Below are 24,797 nucleotides of genomic sequence, written 5' to 3' on the forward strand. Positions count from 1 at the left end.
GGGCAGGGTCCAGCGGAGTTGCAGGCTCTGGGGTTGGGCCAAGCATGAGGGGTTACGGGTGCAGGCAGGGACTTCAGGATTGGGGTCTGGTCCTAGCAGCACTTACTGTGGCTCCCTGGAAGTGGCCGTCCGGCCCCTGTGGCCCCTAGACACACAGACAACCACAGAGGGAGTGTTCACGCACCGCCCTTGCGCCCACACTTCCTATTGGTCACAGTTCCTGGCCAATGGGAGCTGTGGAGCTGGAGGGGGGTCCTTGGAACCTCTCCATCCAGGAGCCGTGTGGAGCCTATGCAGGGAGGGACCGGATCCTGCCTTAGCCCGGGGATCCTGCTGCGCCGCCAACCACAATTATAAAAGCCTGGTTGGCATGTCCCTTTTCGATCCTGTATTCCAGTAAAAAAACCAGACACCTAGTAGCCCTCATCCCAATTCAGATCCAGTTTTTGGCCAGATGTAGGGGTGGGGCCTTGGTTGCTGAAGGGCCACAGCCAAGCCATGTTAAGAGACACCCAGGCAGCTGTGGAGAGCTGCAGACCCTCCATCTGTCCTAGGGAAGGGGTGAAAACACTGGCTGGGGCTGCTCTCATGTCCTCCCCGCCCCCCGCCCCCACCCCAGGTGGATGGAGGGTCCATGACTCCCCACAGCTGTCCCCACTACCTAAGCTGCTCTTACCTAGGCCAGACTCCAGTTTCTGCAAAGGACACTGGCATATGTTCCTCGCCCAGCTGTGGAAGACCTGCCACCACTACTCTCCCCCAGTCCAACCAATGGCTCCTTTTCAGGCCACTCTAGGTGTGGTAAGGGAGAAGGGAAAGGCAGATGTTCTGCAGCTCCTCCACTCTTATCTGCCCACAATATGAATCTGGCTCCCACTCCCCTAGTAACTGAGCACCTCACGATCATTGTGTGTCTCTCCTCACTCTGCCCTGAGAAGGAAGGCAGTGGTGCTAGCCCATCTCACTGATGGCACACACAAACCAGGCCCATGTCCTCAAAGGTAGCTAGGTGCTAACCACCCATAGAGCATAACATGCAAAGAACCAGACCAACAGCTCCCGTTTTCCTGCCCACCAAGGGAAAGCAGCCGATGCTGTCTGCCAAAGTCCAGCAGCAGAGGGAGTGCCTGGAGAAACACTAGGGTAGACCGTCAAGTATCAGAGGGGTAGCCGTGTTAGTCTGAATCTGCAAAAGCGGCGAGGAGTCCTGTGGCACCTTATAGACTAACAGATGTATTGGAGCATAAGATTTCGTGGGCAAAGACCCACTTCGTCAGATGCATGTAGTGGAAATTTCCAGAGGCAGGTATAAATATGCAGGCCACGAGGTGGATCCAATCAAGGAGGATGAGGCCCACTTCTAGTAGCTGATCTGGAGGCGTAAATTCCAAGAGAGCAGAAGCTGCTTTTGTAGTTAGCAAGCCATTCACAGTCTTTGTTTAATCCAGAGTTGATTGTGTCAAACTTGAAGATGAACTGTAGCTCAGTTTTTCATCTTCAAGTTTGACACAATCAACTCTGGATTAAACAAAGACTGTGAATGGCTTGCTAACTACAAAAGCAGCTTCTCCTCTCTTGGAATTCACGCCTCCAGATCAGCTACTAGAAGTGGGCCTCATCCTCCTTGATTGGATCCACCTTGTCATCTCCAGCCTGATCCTGGCCTGCATATTTATACCTGCCTCTGGAAATTTCCACTACATGCATCTGATGAAGTGGGTCTTTGCCCATGAAAGCTTAGGGCAGACTGGTCCATTCATGTGCCTGCAGGTGTTTTACAGACCTAAGCTCTTGACCAATCTTTGCATGAGCTGCAGACTCCACCCTGAAGGTGTTTCCCTCCATCTCCAACTCCGTGTTTCCCTTGGTTACCTGCAAATATGTCTCCAGTGCAGTCCACACGCTCCAGTCCTTCAGCTGTGCCCCTTCCTTCACATAAGCTGTTATCCTCTCCTTCCGACAGTGCGGCTGGAGGGCTGGGTGGGCCCGGTCCCTGGGGATCCCCAGCACCTTCTCATGCACATAGACAGACCACAGGTTGCAGGTGGCCTCAGTGGTGTGAGGGGGAAATTCCCAGCCTGCCCGCTGCTGGTTGTGCCCAAGCTCATGGATGGGACCCCACAGGCCGGTGGCTCGCATGTGTTCCGTGTTCACCATTTCCTCCACTGACTCCAGATGGCCCATGATGGGGTAGCCAGCATGCATCCAGCCTGGAGGGAAGACATAGTACCACAGGCAGTGTGAGAGCTCACCCCCAGATCAATCTTAGACATGCACCTGGCCTTGGCCATTGTCGGCAGACAGGACACTGGGCTAGGTGGACCTTTGGTCTGACCCGGTATGGCCAGTATTATGCTTGTGGTGCATTTGATCACTGTGGATGCAATTATTTTAAACTGCAGGTCCTGCCCATATCCATAGCGCCTTTAACATAGGTCAGATATTTATAGGAGCCCCAACCCTCGCTAATGTTTTTCTCTGCACCACACCCCATGAGGCAGGACTGGACTGTGATCCCCATTGTATGGATGGGAATTCAGACACAGAAACTGCACTGCAGTTGAAGCATGCCTCTGCAGCTTATGCGAGCATACCCTAGCAAGCTGGGATCTCCCTAGGGCAGGTACTGGCACCATGAGGCTGCACCACAACGTGCTTTGCTGCAGGCTTCACAAGCTGGCTCTTGACTCCGGCTTATTGCTCGCACAAAGCCCACACTAATTTCTGTACTGCTTGCAGCTTCAGTACTTGAGCGAGGTAGATGAATGATCGTGCGGGTATGTCTGCATGAGCTGCAATCATACCCTCTGACTGCCATGTGGTCTAAGTGACTTGCCCATGGTCACACAAAGTCTGTAGCAGAGCAGGAAGACCCAGGTCCAGTTCTGAGAGCCCTGGACAAGGTGTCTTCCGGATGGGTCCTGACATACTTCACAAACCACACACACTCCTTATATCTGCATTTTAGGAATCGCTTCCTTTCCTGCTCTATCACCTCTTGGGAAGCGCGCAAAGCTGTTCAATGGCCCCCAGCAACATTTTACAAGAGATCAAGACCAGAAAGAGGCAAAAAAAATTCTTCTCTCGGTGACATTGCTGCTGAACCTTATTTTCAGTAGGTTTGGCAGGTGTAACGGGAAGGCCCCATCGCTGACATTTAACACACAATCCTGTTGCTGAGACAGATGGGGGAAACAGACTCCAGAGCGCTCGCGCCAAGCTGCACTGTAGTAACAACTATGTAGCTGAGCACTAGTGTCAGCAGCTCTGACTCTGACCAAGCCCAGGGAGCAGAACTGCCCGGTAAGAAGAGGGTCACAGTCCCTCGTCAAAGCCAAACAGAACTCTGCCTCAGCAGATCCATCCTGGACACCCTGATGGACACCGAGAAGCACTAGGAGGGACTAGAAACGTGCAATGCTGCACGTTTATTTGACTCGCTGCATTTGTCTGAACTTTTGGTTTAACACAAAAGTGTTGAATGAATTAAGTTACTGCCTAAGGCCACTTCTTTTGGAAACCCTGCTCAGACCACATGGCCATAGACCCACCAGCTGAGATCTGGACGTCTGTTACAATCCTCTCTGGCCGTGGGAACTTGGTGGGGGCTGCTGCCAACTCAGCTATAGCCAGCATGATCTGGTCCCAGATGGTCAGAAGAGGCTCTGGGTTCTCTATATGGCGGATGCTGTCAGCTGGCACCGTCAGGATAAGGTTCTCAGTAGCTAGCTCGGCCCAAGGAGCAGGGTAGTGCCGGATGCTGGCCAGCCACTGGCATTTACAGGTATCTCCTGTAACAACATGGAAACCACATTAAACATACCCCAGTCTCCCAGTTACATGCCTTGAGTATGGACTGCAAATGTGCAACTTCACCCTGAGCTCCTCTCAGGAAGGAGAGCAGTCCTTGGCATGTATAGAGCACTTCACACTTTCAAGTGCATTAATCATTCAATGCTCCTAAAACGTATCATTATCCTCTTACCCCCGGTAGTAGCATAAGAACGGCCATGCTGGGTCAAACAACGGTCTAGCTAGCCCGGTATCCTGATTCCCAACAGTGGCCAATGTCAAGGCCCCAGAGGAAATGAACAAAACAGGTAATCATCGACTGATCCATCCCTTCTGCCTATTCTCCCTTGAAACTGAGGCACAGAGTGATTAAGTGACTTGCCCAGGGTCACACAGTAAAGCTCTGACAGAGCCAAGGACAGTACTCAAATTTTCCACTTCTCAGGCTTAAGTGCAAGATCATCCTGGCTCATTTTGCTGCTGAGCCTCCTGTCTAGTTATTATCTCCAGGAGTGAAATTAGATACCAGGACTTACTAGTGCACCCTGCACTGGGCCTAGTATCCTTAGCAGGAGGGCAGGGGGTTGGCTCTGGGCCCAAGGGGCATGGCTGGGGTAGACCCCTCCCACCAGTCCTTCATAGCCAGAAGGCTGGGACCCTGGGAATTCCAGATGCTGCCGAATGGCTGGGATCCCCAGGCCCTTTTAAATTTCTGGGCCCTGGGGTAGCTGTCCCTTTAGCTTCCCACATTGGTTGCCCGGCCAATAGGGTCTGGAAGCGCTGCAGGAGCAGTGACGTTAAGGTGCTGCCATGGCAACATTACCAGACCCTATTAGTATGGCCACCAACAAGGAGGAGCAAAAAGTCAGCTGTATGTGGGCTGGTCCAGAATCTGGTGCACCCCATCAGCCTACTTTCACCTCGGATTATCTCCTACCTTTACGTGAACCGCTGTTCTTTGCATCCACATCTAGTACTGATTTTCCCATCATGTATTTAAATAGCAAATACCCAGCTGTGAAAAATGGAGCACATTAAAGGAGCAGTTATTGATTCCTATTGTAGTGACATGAAATTGCCACACAGGGGCAGGAGAGGAGAGGGATAAGGAAAGGGCAGATCTGTTTAATGCTAACCTAGGGCTGGTGGAAATCTTTCAAAAGGGCAATACAAAATTTTGACAATTTCAGCAAAGTTTTTAAAAAAAAAAAGGAAAAAATGACCGTCGCAGTTTGTTGTTTTTTAGTCAATCTGGATTGTAAGTGTTGGATTCCAGTCTTATGTAAAGCTGTGCATTTTGATTTGGGTGTCCCTGCGCAGCGCTTGGAGGGAGGACTCGGGGACAGGCCCCATGGGATAAACACCTACCCAGTCGGAAGTAGGGAACCTTGACTGCCCCTTGCACTGTGATGGACACTTTGCCCAGGCGGCTTCCTCCTGGCACAATGATGTAAATGAGGCCACCCCAGAGGCAGGAGACTGACTGCTTCTGGCAGCTGACCTGGCACTTGTGTATCACCATGGGGGGCCGTTTCAGCTCTGTTGCAGCAGTGAGGTCATCCGAGTGACACCCGATCTGCACCTGGGGAATAGAAGGGCCGGAAGAGCAGGGTCAGGCACTCCAGTCTCCCAACTACAGCCTCCCCACCCCCTCTTAAGGCCTGCCTGCAATAGCACTCACACAGCTGCAGGGCACTGATTGCAGCCCTGCCCTGAGCTGCCCAAAAGCAGTTGCTGTCTGGCTGCTGCACAGGAAGCAGGTTCATAAAGCTCAGTGCAGTTATCAGGGCAGCTATGCCCCTCACAAAGCCACCTGCCTCCCCAGCACTGAGGCTAAGGTCCTTCAAGGTATTTCAGGTGGCTTGATTGCTGTCACTAGGTGTTGGCACCTTTGGGGACCCAGGCTGGAATGCCTCCCTCATCAGAACCTCAGCACAGAGGCCACTGATTGACACAGTCGTAGTGACTGAATGCCCCTGTCCCTTGAGAGCAAAGCAGATGCAAGCTGGAGAAAGTGCAATAGATGAGGGGGATGCTGACAGTCTGCTGCCTCTGGCATCTCCAGAAACACTGACCCAATCTCAGACTCCAGTAACATAGCGCACTGATGTCTGCACTGCAATTTATTACAGCAAAAGGTCCTGGAGCAGCATCAGTGGCTGCCTGATCCTCTCCCCGACTTCTGTGCACTGCTATCATGAAGTAGACGCACAGTGCAGAGCACAACACCCCAAGGAGCAGCAAGAGCTGTGAAATACTCTAACCAGCGAGGCAAAATGGGGAGGAATATGACAGTCAAGAGAGAGGGCAGAAGAACTGATTTTTTAAAATGTGATGGCATGAAACAGTGAGCAAATGGCAGCAGAAGATAAGGGATGAGAAAGGAGCAGGGCTAGGCATAACAAAACGATTCTTGAGGACAGTTTCAGCTCATCTCATTTGTGTAGGTCCCTGACACATGTCAACCAGTGTAACAGAAATCACCTGCAGACCAGCACTGATCGCCATGCAAGGAAACGTTATCACTGCTGTGTTCCCATCAGGTAGGTAAAGTCCTGTACTCAGCCATGCTGCTCCACCTGTAGGGAATGGCAGAAGGCTTGATTACAGGGCACTTCGGATCAGGTCTTCAAAGGCATGCAAGCACCTAACTTACAGTGAAAATAATGGGAGTTAGACACCAAAATACCCTTGACAACCTGAGCCTTACTGGGCACTCTCCGCCCCTGCCCATTTGCCTGGCTAGAGTCATGCAGTTTGGGGTTTCCAGAATGCTAAGAAAGAATCCAATATTTTGTTCTTGCTCCAAACTCTCAGAAGTGGCCTGTTACCAGACCTGCTGGCAATGTGCTGCTTGGCTGAACACAGAAGACATTTTAACATAAAGGACTTGTTCTTTCTAGCCCTAACTAAAGCATGGGTACCCTAGCATTTCACTACAGCGAGACTTGTTTCTGGACAGCCACCCTAGTGAGCTGCAAGCATCAGCTGCCCAGCAGAGATGGTAAAGCTGTGATAAGCAGCTGAATTCACAGAGCTCTTTATAGTGCTCAAGCAGAAACCCTCCCTTACTTTGCAGTTAAGGTTATTCAAGTGTACTTCAGCAAGACTCTTAAGGTATATCTTCACATCAAAGTTATTTTGGAATACCAGAGGTATCCTGAAATAGCTACCCCAACATCTTCACAAGCCACCCGTTATTTTAAAATATTTTTCCAAATAACAGGCATGCTATTTTGGCATCCCGGTGTGGAAGAAAACAACACCGGTAACCCTCATTCCACGAGGGTTAAGGGATGCTTAAAATAGCACTTTATTTTGAAATAAACTCGAAATAAGTTACACAATTTACGCAGCACAAATTGCGTATCTTATTTTGAGTTAAGCGTGCAGTGTAGACATAGCCCTAAGGGCCAGATTGTAGCGACCCCACTTCACTGAGAGTAACTGGATTACTTGTGCAAGTGGGAAGACTTTATTCACAGCATTGCACATCTGGCCCCAAAAAAATCCTTATGCAATTGCCAACTAAGCCACCATTCACACCTCTAGGAAGCACAACTCACACTCCTTACAACCCACACAACACACACTCACAGACTGCAGCTCCCCAGCTCTGTCACTTCTAATATGGCACCATGCACAGTGCACTCATGCGGTTCCCCAAAATCACGTGCAAACACCCCGGTCTGACACCAAACCTGTCTGTCTGGTGGAATGGGGTTGCGTGCTATGGGCACATGAGAAAGCATGCAGTTGGTGTTAAAGTGCCATCTCAGAAACGTGGGAGTGCATGGGTGTGTGAGTGAGAGAGAGAGACTGCAGTTACATTTTCCATGTGATTCTACCTGGGGGAAGTGGAATTATGCTCCTCTCACCTGCATTTGTGCCATCAATTTCCAGGGTGATAGGAGAGGGGGACGGGAGCATGCAGACCCCATCGTCGGGGTTCTGCAGCAGAACAGAACAGTCCGTCATGGTCTGGGAGAGCTGTGTTGCCAGGCACAGCAGGGCTGCCTCCTTGGAGTTGCTCTTGATTGGGTTCTTCTTGCTGACCTGCGGGATCCCACCTCTGCGCAGCACTTTGCGCAGAATGCGGTGGAACGAGGAGTATGCGGGGCAGTCTTCAGCAGGGATCCTCAGGAAGGCAGAACAGTCTTGCACCAGCTTCTGCAGCCAATTTGCCAAGGGGACTCCGAGGGCCTCCTCCTTGTCCACATGCCTCTGGAAGAGGGAGAGTGCCTGGCGGAAGTGGTAGCGACGGAGAAGCTCTTCCGGGAGCAGCACTGGGTATTTATCTGCCTTCATGCTCATGCCCAGGATGCTGATCCCAAAGGGGTTGAGGATTTTGTTGCCAGGGTATCCAGCAACAGCAGCTTGGCCTTGATTCTGGCAGGCCCAGTACCAGGCCTGCCCCCCAATCAGCAGCCCTCCCCCCTCCGCCACAAAGGTGTGGATCTTCTCTGCCTCGTGGTCGCTGTGAGAAGAGCAGCAGAAGACGCTCATGTCGCTGGTCAGCCCCGATACCCGGTGGTTCCACCCCTCCTGGGACAGCAGGGAGCACAGCCCCTTCAGGTGGTCAGCAACCCCAACCAGCCCCTGCCTCCCAGCGTCCAGCCAGCGTACAGCATTGTGCAGGAATGCTGCCAGCTTCGGGGCACACAGCTGGCCCTCGTGAGACGCCACCACCACCCGGCCTCGGCCATAGTGTGCTGCAGCAAGGAAGCAACGATGGGAGCTGTCCAGGCCAAGGGGGAAGGCCAGCACCCCGTGCACCAACAGTGAGGAGGGCACCCCGCCCGTCACTATATCCAGTTCCGACACACCACTGAGGAGAAGCTCTGCATCCTGGCTGAGATTAGCCCCGTGCCTGCAAAAATCAAGGGGCATCCTGCTTAGGCCCAATACTGACATCCTGTATAAATCACAGGATCATAAGGGATACCAGGGATAAAGAAGAGCTTGAAAAGAAGAGCTTGAAAGCATGTGTCAAGTGTGTTCAAGAAGCTCAGAACCCAGGAGACCAAAGAAAAAGAACCCCATCTTTACGTTGTGTTTTCGGCTGTTTTAACTCTGATGTCTAAGCCAATTTCCTCTGGCCTTACTCAAGATTTTTGAACCCCTGGGGTTGGCAAAACCATTATAGCAGAGGCATAACATGCCTAAACCATCTCAAAAATGCATCCTCTAAATCCAGCCTGAAAGATTTGCCAGTGCGCCTTTTCCTTAATTATTCTGTGGCTACTGTTGCTCAGAAGAGATGACTGCCTCTGTCTCTCTCTATATATAGATCAGTGACTCAAGCTGAAACAAAGCTCGATCTCTGTAAAGTATAAGCCACTTTTCCTAGCCATTAACCTCTGCTCCCCAGTACTCCTATTTCGCATCACTCATACGTATCATTTTACCCTTTGCTGCCCTTGCATGGCTCTTGCAGTTAAAGTTCTAAGGAGTGCTGCTGTACAACTTTACCAAACTTCATTGTCTCTTTGTCACTTGTGAGGAATCTTCTGCTATTTGGAACATCTGAATTTTTCACACAAACAAACAAACAAACAATGCTTAGAGTGTGAGAATAAATAATGTTCAATTGTCGTTAGGGCAGAAGTTAAAATCTCAGGGCTCCTCATTTGATTTCTTCCCCCAGCTTCTTTTGTCACACATGGCACCAATTCCTGTGGCATGTCTGTGGCCTTAACGCTCAGTTTTATTTGCAATGGATGAAATTTATTCCTATGCTAAGGGCCAGAACCAGGTGCGAGCAGCATTTAAGCCCTACTTTAACTCTCAAAATAGGGTGAATTTCATCCTAACAAAACAAGATGATCTCCATGTATCAGAGGGGTAGCTGTGTTAGCCGCAGAAACGAGTCCTATGACACCTTAAAGACTCACTGATTATTTGGACATAAGCTTATGCCCAACTAAATCGGCTAGTCTTTAAGGTGCCAAAGGAATTCTCACTGGTTTTGATAATCTCCATATAAGTTTCCTAAGAGGAAAGCCTCATACCCACCTTATTGCAGATGTTCTCCAGGTGAGAACATGGCAATCAGCAACTTGTAATAAATAACCTAATTGCATTAATTTGTAGCTATGTTCTGAGCACCTTTCTGCATCCTACTGGAAAGATTTTTTACCTTTGTAGCAAAACAAACCCAGCATCTAGAGAGCAACAAAAGCAGTGACCCAATTGGAAAAGAGATGTGGGAAGGGGAAGGGACTGGGGAGACAAAAATTTGAGAGGAAAATATTCTTACAACTGCTGTGGTTTCAACTACAGCAAAATGAAGTGGCCACATTATGGAAGCAAAGCAACAGCTGTGGTCATTAAAGACCCCATTGCACTTTGTTTAAGTCAAAAGCCCAGATTCTGAACTACAGTATGCCAGGCACAACTTGGGAGCAGGGGCAGAAAGAAAATGGCTAGACATACCCTGGATTCTGGAGCCAGCTGGGAGCTTGTCTGGTTTGTGGTACAAGCCTAAAGCTTTACACCTATTGTTCTTAGCCTGCTGCTGCACACAGTCCAAGCTCCATCCATAGGATGGCTGCATTTCATGTGTCATCACATCACATAAAATCCCCATCCAACTCCTGCCAGAGCCAACAGGAGACTTCCCGTAGACTTCAGTGGAGATGACTGGGACTCTGGAAGCATGGTGCATTATCTAAGTAACACAATTAATTCTCAGTATCTGTTTTCTAAAGCAAATTCATTGATTGGATTTTTAAAACACAGACTCATAGAAATGAAGGGCTGGAAGGAACCTCCAGAGGTCATCTAGTCCAGTTCCCTGCCCTGTGGCAGGACCTCTCTAGCCCATCCCTGACAGGTCTAGCCTGTTCTTAAAAACCACCAAGAATGGGGATTCCACAACCTCCTCTGAAAGCCTCTTGCAATGTTTAACCATCCTGATGGCTGGAAAGTTTTTTCCTATCATCTAATGTAAATCCCCTTGCAGCCAATTAAACCCATTAATTCTTGCAACTGTGGTTTAAACAAGTGTTGCAATGAATCTGCTGGCTTGGTACTCAGCACCTTCCCCTCTCCCTGGCTGAGCTGCAGAGAAAGAGGTGCTCAGTGAGGGATGCTGGGTTACTCAGTTCAGTACTCAGCCAACAGAGTGGGGACTGAAGGAAGGAAGCAGTGTCCTGAGAGCTGAGAGGGCCTGGCTCAGGTGGAGTTCAAGGGACCAATTGGCCTGAAAGCTGAGTAGGGAAACAGCTAGTTGCCTGTTTTTGGCAAGGGAGCTGCAGCAGCAGCAAGGGCACCCCAAAGCTGAGGGACAGCTTAGGGCACTATGAATGCCTCAGGCCTAGGATGACCAGATGTCCCAATTTTAATTAGTCCCAATATTTGTGGCGTTGTCTTATTTAGGCACCTATTTACCCCCCTTGTGCCAATTTTTCATTCTTGCTATCTGGAGACCCTACCAACAACACTCCCTGTTCCATCTAAGGTTCCTGTAATATCACACAGTCCTGGAGTACACAGCTGAGAAAAGAGTCAGGTCCAAAAACAACTTGTAGTTCTCATGGGTGGTGAGTTATATGGGCTCGTGGTGCCCAGGCTCCCGCAATATTTAGAGCCAGGGGCCCTACTCCACCAATATTTGGAGCTGGGTCTCTTCCCTGGCTCTGAAAACTGCCTATCCCCCCCACCCCTGCAAGAAGATGCCAGCGGCCGAGGTGTCAGAAACTGCGCAGCCCGGCGCGCCTCGGCGCTGCTGCACATGCTCTGGCGGCCCCGGGCACTTCAAAAGCCGGGGCCACACACCATGAAGCCGGTGCAGGACGTGGGAGGCCTTCGGGTGAGTGCGGCCCCTCCCCACTGCCCATGTGCCCCCTACGGCCGGCCACCCCCTCCCGTGCGCACCCCCGCATCTTCCCCCTCCCCGCCTGTGGGCTCACCTCACCTTTGTACCCCTACTGCCGGCCACCGTCTCCGGAGCAGCTCACAGGGGGCAGGCGGGCTCCCTACCTCACCAGCGCCCCTCGCTTGCCTGCACCCCAGCAGCCGATCATGCACCCCAAGCCCGAGAGCCGCCCCCTCGGTGCTGGGGCCCTACAGCCCGGAGTCTCGCCACTGGCCGGGCTGCGCCGCGCCGCTGGAAGGACTGACTGGCTGGGCAGGGCAGCAGCAGCCGCTCCTTGCGCGCTGGGATCGGCCCCAAGCTGGGCTGCTGGCGGCCGGGCTCCGGAGCTGCCCACATGGTGGGGGCCCGCTGCTCAGAGCCCACCCAGGGAAAAAATACCAGCCGGGTGGGGGGGCAGCGTGGCTGGACAGGGGAGATGGGGGGGCTGGGCAGGGGAGATGGGGGGGCGGGGCTGGCAGGTGCGGGCAGTGTAGCTAGCCTGGGAAGATGGGGGGGAGGGGCAGTACAGCTGGCTGGAGGAGATATGGGGGGGGGAGGGTCGGGGGCAGCGGGGCTGGCCAGGGGAGATTGGGAGGAGAACTGGGAGGCAGGAAGCAGGGGTGGCTGGGAGGGCGTTGGGGGCACCAGTGCTGGTTCGGAAGGGTCGGGGAAAGCAAATCGGCCAGTGGGGAGCGGGACTGACCCCGGTACATGCTGATCCTGGGACACTGTCAGTCCCGCGCATGGTCCCGGCAAATCATGAGTGAGTCCGGCGGCAGCTCCACAACTCACTCGGGATGGGACAGGGCTTCTCCTCCACCCCAAAGCATCAGACTCAACCAGGAGTCACCAATTCGGCCCCACACAGCTTGCTCTGGGGAGCTACATTTCCTGGGCAGGTGGGATATTGAACCTGGAGGATAAATGTGGCTTCCGGTGCCTCTGTGTGTGGGTCCTGCTCAGAGCGTTGGAGCTCTGTGGTTACTACGGTTTCACATGTCTCTTGGAAACCTTCCGCCTGGCCCTGGGCCAGTAGCTGGAGCAGCTCCACAGATTCCACCCTGGCAAACTGGAAGGCAGAAGGTTGGGGAGGGGAAGGGGAAAAATAGGAAGGAAGGGGCTTGTGCTGAAGGGAGGGGAGGAGAGGGGGGCAGGGCAGGAGAAGAAAGGGGAAGGCACCAAGGGACAGGGTGCAGGAGAGACAAATGCCAGGGGACCAAGTGGAGACAATGAGGAAAAGGCCAGGAGAGGAGGTGTCAGTGGGAAGGGGGACAGGGTGATGCTGGGAGAGGAGAGGGTAAGGGCACTGGGGGCTAGAGGAGGAAGGGGGAGGTGCTGGGAGAAGGCTTGAAAGAAGGGGTGAGCATGAGGAAGGTGGGGATTGAGCAAGTCATGTGTGAGGGCACAGAGGGGCATGAGGGGAATGGGGGCAGAGGGTGGTGAGGGGTGGGCATCAGGAAAAAAGGGGGCAGGGCAGTGAGGGAAGGGGGAGGCACCAGGAGGGTACAGGGCTAAGGGAAGATGCAGGCGCCAGGGGATTTTGGGGTGAAGCAGAAGGGCAGACACCTGCAGGGGAGGGACCAGCACCAGAGGAGAGAGGCAGGGCAGGTGTGTAGAGGGATGTTTTAGGAGAGGGGATGAGGAGGGGTAGCTCACATGATCAGAGTGGGGCTACTGGAGGAGTGGGCACTGGCGGGAGAGAAGGGCTGATGGAGGGGGCAGGTCTCAGGAAGGCTGAGGGCAGTGAGAAGGGCAGGAGTCAGGACAGCAGAAGAGGGTGAGGGGTTTGGGGGGGGGGTCAGCAGGCACCAGGGGAGCTGATGGAGCAAGGGGAGGAGACATGGCAGCAAAGGGAAAAGGTAGAGGTTTATACGATATTTATTAATAACTTGGGTGCCACAGTGGCACATCCAAACAAGCCACATGAACTCAGTACTTGTGCACAACACAAAATTCATTCTGCTCATGGGAGGAAACTCTTAGGCTATGTCTACACTGGCAGTTTCTTGCGCAAAGGTTCTTATGCAAGAAGTCTTGCGCAAGAACACATCCACACTACCACGTGTGAGCTGTGCTTTTGCGCAAGAGCATCCACGGCCGTGTGGATGCTCTCTTGCCCAAGAAAGCTCCGATAGCCATTTTAGCCATAGGAGTTTCTTGCGCAAGAAATCCCTGCTGAGCATCCACACTGCCCTCTTGCGCAAGAGAGCTTACACCTGTTAGAAAAGAGCGTAGCTCTTGCGCAAGACACCCTCTCTTACCACTCCATACTGTAAATTTCCTTGTGCAAGAGCAGGCGGGCAATGTGGATGCTCTGTGGGTTCTTGCACAAGAACAGCTGTATTTGCGCAAGAAGCCGCGAGTGTAGACATAGCCTTAGAGGGAACACTTCCCCCAACTCTCTGCCCCCGAGTTAATGTCACACACATTGGGTTAATACAACTGCAGGATAGCTGCATGCGGGGGGGTTTGGTGGGGGCCAAACGAATCCCTGTTGGTAGGAGGATGGTGGGAAAAGCCCTTCAAGAGGGGTGACATGACACCTTTTACTTCTGGTCATCTGTCTATCTTGCCCTGAGTGTGTTACCTCCAGAGGCGTGGCTAACAGGGGGAGGAGGGTGTTGCCAGGGGGCGTGGCTAATGGGGCACCACCAAAAACTATACTAACCTGCCACCCATGGTAGTACTCACCTCATCCTATGTGCAGTAGGCTTGCAAGAGCCTTCCAGACAGTCAGTGCTCAGGGCCCACAGACATGACCCTCTCATGGCCCTGCTGGTAATCTCTCTTGGGTGGGAAGCAGTCCTTCTAGACTCCATAGATTAACCCAGTGCCAAATGACTACCCAGAACATCTCTGCTCTTTTTCCATTGAGGATTTGATTAACTAAAGGATCCCTGCTTCCCTGTTGGGATAATGACTTGCACCCTCAGAGGCTATCAGGAAATGGGGGTGTTTCCCTCCTTTCCTGGGCATTTATGTAAATCTCTGATGGCTGTACTTTACTTGGCCAAAGCCATTAATGAGAAAGGTAAGCGTTACTTACCGGACAATCAAGGGCATCTTTGGTATCTTCCCAGAGACTTTGAAGATCCCTGGCTCTACTGTATTGCCTGTGAAGTACACGCCAGCTACACTGGTCACTCGGTTCCCAGGGAATTGGAACAGCACCTTCTCCACCCCATGTTGACTAGCCCAGTACCAGGCCTGACCACCAATAAGCAAGCCCCCACCTCCCTTTACAAACTGGACCAGCTCCTCTGTCTGAGTGTCATCATAGGCATTTGTACAGTAAACCCCCAGGGAGGCATTGAGCCCCACGCCCGGCTGCACATTAGTGCTGGACTTGAGGAGCAGCTGAGAGAGTGGATCCAGGCTCTTATGGACTCCGACCTGTGCCTCCGCGGAGGGTCTGAGCCAGTCCACAGCATTCCTGAGGAACTGTGAAAAGTTGGCATTCTTCAGGATTGCCTCATGAGAAACGACCACCATCCGGCCTTTTCCATACTGAGAGACAGCGACGAGTACCTGCTTCTCAGGGCCTACCAACACCGGGAACGCAGCATCTCCTGTGAGCAACAGCTCACAAGGAACAAAACCTCCAGTAAAATTCCACTGCCCAACTCCATCCACAAGCAGCTCATAGGTGGCAGAGGGCTTCATCTTCAGTTTTCTTTATCTGATGGGAAGGAAAAGGAATATTACTTTGCAGTTCGACACTGAAAAGTGACTGTCCATGACCAGTTAACTGTCCCACAGGGAGCCCTCAGGAAATGGGCTTTGTTTACAAAAGAGGGGCCAGCACTGCAAACACTGGGATCTGCTTTACAGCAGAAAATTAGTTCTGCAGGGGTGTGAAAAAGCCACCTCCCCCACTGGCATAGTTAAGCCGACCTAATGCCCTGTGTAGACAGCACTAAGATGATGGAAGAATTCTTCTGTTAACCTCGCACACAGCTCTCAGCAAGGTGACATTCCTACAGTGACAGCAGACTCTCTCCCATTGGCAGAGGTGGTATCTATGCTGAAGTGCTACAGCAGAGACCTTGTGTGCCATTCTAGCTGTTTGAGTGTAGACAAGCCCAGAGAGTGTGTACACAGTATTTTGGAGCCCACAGTAGCTTGCCTCCCCACCTAGTCTGACAGATGTGGGTCAGAAGGGCTCTAAAAATAGCTGCGTAAACCCATGGAAGTGGGCTCAGGCCCTGAAGTTCAGGGATGGAGGTGGATTTCAGTGCCTTCGCCACAACTTTGAAAGGCTGTCTATGCAGCTAATTCTAGAGCACTTGCATGAACCCTGCTAGCTTGACTTGCTCAGCTCAGACAGGGAAGCTTGCTCCTGTAGGCTTCAAAGTGCTGTGTGGACGTATCTCAGGCTTGCCATCTTCTCTTTGCCTTCTGGCTTTCTGCTCCTCCAGCACTTTATGAGCACAACACCTTTTTCAGCAGGTGGGCAAGGGGATTTTCTTTATCTGTTTGGGTTATTTTTAAGCATGATGTTTGTCACTGAAACAGAAAGACATGACAAGAAAAGAATCAATTCTCACCAGAGAAAAATGTTTTGACATGGAAAAAATTACTGACACAACTCATCCCATTACACAGTGTGGAAGAGGTAAAGCAAAAAATAAGCCCAAGCAGCAATGAAGATTTCCCATTCAGACTGTGGTGGGGAGAGGTACTAAAGACTGCATTAGAGACTGGGCTATTGATTTTACATGTAAGATACTCAGATACTATACTGCCAGGTGGCAGTCTAAACCCTGGAGCTAGATAAAGAGATAGAGAGCCAGATGGAGCTGTCTGCAGTTAAAGACTTAATCCCCAGGAGACATACTGTAGGACCTACATGAAATTTAACAAAATTTTCCTCCTGTATCAGGCAGTAGAGAACTGAAGTAAAATGTCAAACATGAGCGTCCAAAGTTAGGCACCTAAATAAAAGCCACCTGATTTTCAGGCAGTGCTGGTCACCCACAAATGCTCCTGAAGTTGACAATGGGAGCTGTGGTCTGCACCTCTGCAGGACCCTTATTTAAATCCCTTACATATAGGCATTCAACTTAGGAAAGTTTGGCTGAAGTCTTAATCAAACTGACACTCCTGGCTATGCCAATGCTCCTTCTCACCCAACTGTCCAAACAGCACAACTTAGGGGTGTTAGTCAGTGCCAATCAGCTCCTGCCACTCAGGAGCCCTCAGTGCTGACTCAGTGCAGGGTGAAGGAATGATGGAGAGGGAGAGACCAGCAGGCTTCCGAGCAGGGCTGCTCCCCCTCACTCTAGTCTATGGTGGTGTGCCAACAAATCACTGAAGCCGCGCCTAGATGGCTTTCACAATCAACATTGAACAGTCATGTAATATTTGGCTTCCCTGAAAGCAAGTCACTGATCTGCTAACAGAGGAGAACTGGCTTTGGGTAGAGGAGCAGGATCTTCCACCCGGATTCATTTATCACTCACTCCTAGGGAAATGGCGTCCCAGCCAAGAGTCATGGGACTATTAACTCATTGCTTGTCCTTGGACGTGCAAGGAACATTCCCCATCTTGCACAAACATACCAGAGATCTTCTTGCTATTCCAAACCTTTGCAAAGTGAATTCAGTAATTGTAGTACTAATTAACCTAGGGAAACCATGCCCAATCCATGAGTTTGACCATGTTTACGGATGTCATTCTGAACTCCACCTTTGCCACTCTGTGTTTCAATGAACCCTAAACTGAATGGTAAATACCAGGGTTTGATATAACAGGATAAAAGTTTGACACAATCTGTGACTGAAACCAGCAAATTTTGCATAACTCTGGTTAAGTGATTTGCCCAAGGTCATAAAATGAGCCAGTGTCAGAGCTAGGGACTGGAAGGCAACCAAGTAGTCATCATTCTCTGGGCTGGATTCTCCACTTTGTCACCCCACTTTTACATGGCTGTAACTTCACTGACATTTACACTGGAATAAGTGAGAGGAGAATAGAGCTCCCTATCATTTACTCAGTGGTCAGATTATGTAGCCTTATCCAAACTGAGGAGTACTGTATGCAACTACTCATAAAGTATTCACCATCTTGGGGTACAATTGCCAATATTTGGCCCTAAATCCTTAGCCTGTGCTTCTTCCTGTTTTAAGGAATACAAAATGGCATCAAGGGCCTGCTCCAGAGCCAAGGGATCTGCACACCCAGACGCTTACCCAAAACACTGCACGTCAGTGCAGCGTGGACAAGTTGGGAACTGCTTAACAGTAACTCCATTACTCTATCATCATAACTTAGTTTTATTGACTTTCATATATGTAAAAAGATACCTTTAATGTTGCATTTGCTTTACCCACCCCCTTTGTTAAAATGGATGCAGGACTGCAATCTCCATGGGTTCCCAATTGATCTGGAAATACAAATAATAAGTAATAACTACAGATGTTAGAGTGAAACCAACTAACCATTTAATCTATAGGCTGGTGCTAGCCCTAATCTTGGTCAACCTCTAAGCTTGCTGCTGATGCTTATCGGTTAATGGTATTGGTTACTCTCAGCAGGGCAGTGAAGCCTCCTTCCCAGGTGCCTGGCGGGCAAGAGCTGCTTGTTCCACTCCTGGGGAGTAGGCTTTGTTGAGGTACGGAAGCCGCCTCCCCAGGAGCCCACCTCCAGGGAGGCTTTGCTGCAGGCGCTGAAAAAAAAAGCTTAAATGAGCATTATACTGCAGAGCCCACAGCATGGAACTGCTGAGATTTTCAGTGGTTACTTGATGAGCTATTTCACCGCATTGTAACGGTCTTATTAATAACCATGTAGCATGGGTTAGGAAGTGCACAGAGTGAAGAAGGGGCAGATGGACAGCAGCAGCATCGCCCTCCTGGTGCAATCGTCCCGAACAACAACAGGGGAATCTTTTGATGAAGCACAAGCTCATCCAGGTCAGTTCTACTCTTGGGTCAGAAAAGAAAAAAACACCTTAATGGGCCAAAACCATTTGTCTGTCATTCAGCCTGGCCATATGTAAGAGGGGGGAATGGCCCCCCACTCGATAGAAACTTTCCTGACTTCTACACTATTCACGTGAAATGGGCCAGTGAAAGGATCCAAGTCCCCGCTCCCTCTTCTTTTACCCAGAGGCCTCCCTGACCTTGAGAGCTGCAGTAAACTCCATCCCTAACTTTATTGTGGTCACCTAGGAAGGGGCTGAATGTTCCCACTCTGGGGTGCTCTCTTCACACTGAAGGCCTCCCTGGCCCACTGACGGTTACGTACAGTTCAAAGCAAATGCAATTTATTAAACAATCAAATGTTAAAAAGAAAATAAGGAAAAGTGACCGGAAAACACCTCTCTCCGCTCTATGGCGCAGAGACCCGGGAACGTCAGGGCAGGTCACAGTCTGTTCCGTGTACATCACAAGCCTCCTGACCAGTCCCTGGCTGTGCTGCAGGGACGCTGCGGGTCAGATGCTTGCTTTGGGTGGCAGGACCCTTCTCCCCAGCATCAGCCCCTCCCCAGCCTGGCTTGAAAGGCCTGTTGGCTGGTGAAATCCCCATGCACCTCTCCCTAGGGTCCCCCCCTGCTCTCCCACTGCTGCTCACCACACCCACTTCCACTCTCTATTGTGCTGCATCCAGCTGCTGCTCTGGCCCCAGCTGTAGCTCTCCTCTCAGTTCACGCCCATGTTATCTCCCTAGCTCAGCCCCACTCAATCTGACCCAAGAAATTTAGCTTACAGGTTTGACAGGACTCTCCCCGGACTCCTCACTCCCTCATTGGCCTACCCACACTTGTCAATCAGGCTGACCTGCAGTACTGGCCTCTTCCCATTGTTCCTGGGGGCTGTCATTCTCAGGACCCTGATTTCTCAGAGACCTTTCCCCTTAGAAACTGGGAGTTAACTAACCAACAATCCCTGCTGAATTTTAGCAAGGGGGTGGAGGGGAACAACAGTCCCCTTATATGTAGAAGTCACCCAGCGATTGAGACAACACAATCCCAGAAGTGTGAAAGTGAGCTGGTTTACTCCTAAATCACACCAAGTGCAGCCCCTTTCCCCTTCTCAGCCAGGGTAAGATTGCATGGCAGAGTACTGCCCAGTGCTTTGTGCAGACCAGTTCTAACACAAACTCTGCCTTTCGGAAAGTAATCAGCTAATAAATATTTACACAGCCCTTTTCTCTCCTGGCCCTTCCCATGTACACAGAAGAACAATCTCAGCTCCTTCTCACCTACTCGGGTCCCAGCAGGGGGATTCACTCAAGTCTGCTGCCTGCAATCCAATAGTCAGAATGTTTTGGACTTCAGATCCCTCGCAGTCCTCTTTACTAGGAAATGAGGGGAGGGGAAGAGGAGGCAGTGAGAGAGCCAGATTCAGAGAGGAGGAGTCCGGATTTCCAGTCTCTCCAGCTCCACCCCAAAAGCACGTCACTTAAAAGAGGAGGGTTTTCTCGGACTGTTTTGCTTACTTCTCACTCCTCCAGTGAGAAGTTTGCATTTTTAATATTTTGGGTATTTTAATATGAGGGAACAACTTTTTTAAAGTAAAAAATAGCAGTTCATTTTCAATTTTCTTCTAGACTGAAACTTCATATACTAAAGAAAAACATAAAAGCAGACGCCCATCACACCCACCCACCCAGGAACCTACCACTGCAATAAACCCCGTTGCCAACTCGATCCACAAAACTATACTAGCAACACCATCGCAGGACCTGATCACATACACCACTAGACCAGAGACTTATACAACTACACATCCACCAATGTGATGGATGCCATCAAGTGCCAGCATTGCCCCTCTGCCATGTATATTGGCCGAATGAGGACAAAGGATTAATGGACACAAAACAGACAACAGAAATGGTAACAAACAGAAACCAGCAGGGGAACATTTTAGCTTTTTATAGGACATCTGATTGACCACTTCTTCTGCAGCCACTCTAGCCTCATTGGAGGACTACTATATTGTCTTTTTTGGGGTAATGCGAGGCAAGGCTACAAGCCTCCAGCAAGGAGCTTTGGGGTCTGGTCCATCCCATCACAATCTCCCACATTCAATCTATTGTAGCTCCTGTCCTGACCTTCTCCTCATGCCTACGTGGGCCTTGTAGTAAAAATGAGCAAGTATGCAAGGCCAGGGAGAGCGAGCGATGGAGCGGGCAAAGAGGATGGAGTGAATGAAAGGCAGGACCTCAAGGAAGGGATGGGAAAGAGGTGGGGAGGAGGTCAAGGCAAGGGTGCTGTTTTCTGCAATCCTAGGTGGGGGAGCTTTGGAAGAGTCTGAAAGATGGGCTGTCGTGTGAAGAGGCTGGAGAGTCAGTGGAGTGAAAGGAGCTGGGTTAGGGTTACCAGATGATTTCAAAAAAATACCTGACACACTTGATCTAAGATGGGGGGCGGCAGGCGGCCGGGAGGGGAGTGGGGCTGGCTGGGAGGAGGTCGGGGGGAGCAGGGCTGGCCAGGAGAGATTGGGGGTGGGGGGTGGGAAAGTTGGCGGGAAGCAGGGCTGGCTGGGAGGGGATTGGGGGTAGTGGGGCTTGCTGGGGGGGCGGGACTGGCTGGCGTAGAGCGGGGCTGGCCCGGGTTCACTCAGATCTCAGAGTGCTGCCCGTCCCGCTCATGGTCCCGGCGGGGTGCACAGGCGAGTCCAACCTCGGGGATTCCATCCCGCCCTGGTCCCTCCCCCTCCCTCTCTATGCAGTGTGACGGTGTCTACCAGCCAGGCAGTATGCAACTGCATATTGATACTCATGATAATAATAAAACTTACTTAATTAGAAAATACCAGACATTTATGTGTCCGGTATTTTCTCAATTTGTTTCCTTGACAGAAAGCTCAAATACCGGACTGTCTGGTTCAAAACCAGACACCTGGCAACCCTAAACTGAGTTAGCTGGAGAGAGCCGTTGGAGATTATTAGGGGTGAGGCGGAAACAAGAATAGCCCCTGTAATGACCATGAGGGTTAGCCAGCAGCCTAGGGACTAAAGGGTTAACTATGTCCCTTACCTAACCAGGTAGCCGGCAGCCAATAGAAATGTAGGTAGGAATTTCAAACTGGGACAAAGGAATTTTTGAGTTTTTCCCTCCTTTGTCTCTGGGCAGTTTCTCTCCAGCTACTGAGGGGGACAGACATGTCTCTCTGTCCAAGAAAATACTCTTCACTATCTGTAAGTAGGGTAAAGTTTAGATAAATCCAATAGGTTTCATTGTTTTATGGTTTGGGAATGGGAATTTGATGTCTGTGCATTTAAAAATTTCCTGTCCTTTGTAACTAAGCTCTTGGCCCATAGAGGGTCCCCTCATGAGTATATTAATTGGTGACTTTTTCATCTAGTCATTATGCTTGTAACAGGAGTATTGTGGTGATGATAAAAGTTCTCTCTCTTTTTTATTAACTTGGTATTGGTTAATTTTTTTGTGTCCTGATTTTATTTTAGGGGTGAGATTTTCCAAGCGCTCTCCCCTCTGGTTTCCTTATCATTACTTGGGTGTTGGCAGTGGATTTTTATCCCCAAAATCTAGGTTTTTTAAGATTTTGGGGGGAAGTTTTATACCAAAGCCTGGAAAGATAAGGTTTGGGGGTACTTTTGCGGGCCCCCACTTCTGCATTCATCATGCCAGAGTGGGGATTGAATCTTGACAGCCCCTCTCTCTCGGTTCATATTCCCAACAGCCTTCCCCCAGCCTCTCTGACTTGCTCGCCTTACCGCTCTACCCTGCACTTAACAGTGTGCCAGCAGGGGAAGCACAGATAGGGGAGGCAGAGAGACTACTTGAAACTGGCACCACATAGTAGCTTGGCAGCCAAGAGAAGAAACTGCCACAGGCTACCAAATATATCACACATGCAACTGCAGCTGAGATATCAACAAGCACGCCAGGGCCGCAACGTGTGAGGCTTGGTTACATAACACTAGCAACTTAAGTCAGTATAACTACGTCACTTTCCATGCCCCTGAGCAATGCTGTTGTGCAGACCAAACTCCTGCTATGGAGGTGCAGGAACTATGCCAGCAAGAGGCCCCTTCCCATCAGCCTAGGTCCACAGTCTGAAACAGATTGAGAACCCCTGGCTTATGTTATCTGAGTCACACTTGTTCATTCCCAATGCCTGAGCACAGACACATTCCAGAGGAAACTTGCACAAGCTACTTAGGAGGGACAGAATCCCACCCCACCACTCAGCAGCTGGGAGCACAGTCCCCCTGGGCCTCTTTGTAGTCAGCACTACTGTGCACTGCACGCCACATCTTGGCAGTTTCTTCTTTTGGCTGCCAAGCTACTACGTGGTGCCAGTTTCAAGTAGTCTCTCTGCCTCTCTGCCACTGGTTATGTTTCCAACATTCCCCACCCTTTCTTGCACCCTCCTGGGTATGACTGAGTCTCCTGCACAGCTTCTCCACACAGCTGCTTATTGGTAAACCACCCTTTTGGAGAGTGGTAATTATTGTCTTACTTTTGCATTGCTGATCCAGACAGATATGACTTGCTGTGGATCTGGAAAGAGCTGAATCTGTGCAAAAGGTGCAGGACAGGAAAAGAGTGTGCAAAGTGCAATTAGAAATAAAGAAAAATACTTAAAAAATGATGCATAATTCAAATATAGTTTCCTTCATATATACAGTATTTTGTATTGTAATAGATCAAAGTATTTCAAAACATAATTCATCTTTTGAAATACTGTATTTATTGTCTGTCCCTTCCTCACTTTTCCAGTGTTTACAGCACTTGCCCACATCCCAGTCCTTTTCCACTTTGAACATAGAACTGGAAGAATCTTCCTGGGTCATTGAGTCCAGTACTCTGTTATCACAGGCACCTCCATTATATAATCCCCTTCATAAACTTTTCAAGCTACTTCTTAAAACTAGTTAGATTTTCTGCCTCTACAACTTCTGATGGGAGGCTATACTAGAATTTCATTCCTTGGGTAGTCAGAAACTTTCTCATTTCCAACCTAAATCTAGTCATTGCTGCACACTTGTCCTCTCTGGTATTACCTTGCTCCCCTTCTACTCTATCCAAAATCAGCTCCCAAACTCGTCGTTCTCACCCAGAGTTCTGTTCAAGTCCTCTCCCCTCTACGAACACCTCCTCTGGCTGCCTTTGCATTGCCTTTTGTTTTGGAGGCCCTACGTAAGTCATCTCTGACCTGTATCTTTCACAGTGGTCCTGAATCTCTTTTTACAGTAAAGCTCCTTCACAATGCTCTGGCAATATAAACAGGCCTTCAACCAGTTGTAATGCGTAGGAGGACCATGCCATCTTTTTAACTATGCCAAAATGACACCAGCTGCAAGGCCCCCTTTATTTTCTACTAGCAGTCTTGCTTCCATGCTTTTTCCCATGACATTCTCTACATCTGGAACAATCGTACCACACTTAGGCTCCTCTCATTTCCTCTCCCTCATTTCTATCTTTTCTCAATTCCCACTTCTAGCATGTCAAACCAAGTTCATTAAATTGGTACCTTTTCTGCCTCTAGCCTGCGCCCCTTATGTTCTCTCCCCTGGGGTACAAAGTTTACAGTCTAAAGTTTAAATCTCCCGTAAGTTCCTGGAAGTATCAGTTTTTGGTAATATTTTAAACTCCTTTTCTAAGCACACAACAATTCAGTGGTGCATGAATTAATCACAAGTCACTGCATTTTGGAGACTGCAGGAGGAGCTCTCACAATGATGTGAGAAGCGTGTCCATCCAGCAGCAGAAGCACAATACTACTGCAGCCTCAGCCATCCCTGCCACACCTGAGCCTTGGCAGCATTCCCCTAATGACCATTGCTCACACACAGCTCACGCTGCTCCAGAACTTCCTTTGGAAGAGCAGAGGAGAATCCCTGAAAAACTGAGGAGGGCAGAAAAAGGCGGAGGCAGTTGGAGAAGCTGCTTCTTGCAAAAGGGTAAACCAGTCCCACTGTGTGTTTACTGTGACATTGTCTCTTACATGAATGATTTATATACATTGTAGAAATACTGTCACTATATAGGATCATTTTTGGAACATTACAATTACTTTCAACACTTAATTATTTTTGAAATATTTAATGAACAGAAATTACAGAACACTGTGGTCCCTATGGATACTGATTACAAGTTAGCTATCCAATAGCTAACAATAGTTAGTTCATACTTTTTTGTGACTGTCAGTTGTTTTTTTATTGCAGTCCA

General features: G+C 50.1%; 1 protein-coding gene across 6 annotated transcripts in view; it reads right to left on the reverse strand.

The window, feature by feature from the left end:
• The window catches only part of LOC102456631 (TRPM8 channel-associated factor 2), a 33,965-nt gene extending 13,950 nt beyond the window's left edge, over nucleotides 1-20,015 (reverse strand). Inside the window, exons 1-8 of one of the 6 annotated variants that reach the window (XM_075900311.1) lie at nucleotides 19,856-20,014; nucleotides 17,956-18,035; nucleotides 14,697-15,329; nucleotides 7,671-8,662; nucleotides 6,277-6,371; nucleotides 5,161-5,374; nucleotides 3,552-3,791; nucleotides 1,873-2,210 (exon numbers count right to left, since the gene is read on the reverse strand). In XM_075900311.1, the coding sequence (XP_075756426.1) occupies nucleotides 1,873-2,210; nucleotides 3,552-3,791; nucleotides 5,161-5,374; nucleotides 6,277-6,371; nucleotides 7,671-8,662; nucleotides 14,697-15,313 (2,496 nt within the window). In that variant the 5' untranslated portion in view covers nucleotides 15,314-15,329; nucleotides 17,956-18,035; nucleotides 19,856-20,014. Of the gene's footprint in view, nucleotides 1-1,872; nucleotides 2,211-3,551; nucleotides 3,792-5,160; nucleotides 5,375-6,276; nucleotides 6,372-7,670; nucleotides 8,663-14,696; nucleotides 15,330-17,955; nucleotides 18,036-19,855 lie in introns of those variants that run through there. The other 5 variants (XM_075900318.1, XM_075900332.1, XM_075900339.1 and 2 more) reach the window with 5 other exon arrangements.
• Between the last annotated feature and the right edge of the window lie 4,782 nt (nucleotides 20,016-24,797).

The sequence above is a fragment of the Pelodiscus sinensis genome, chromosome 1 (assembly GCF_049634645.1).
Source record: "Pelodiscus sinensis isolate JC-2024 chromosome 1, ASM4963464v1, whole genome shotgun sequence".
NCBI classification, from domain to species: Eukaryota; Metazoa; Chordata; order Testudines; family Trionychidae; genus Pelodiscus; species Pelodiscus sinensis.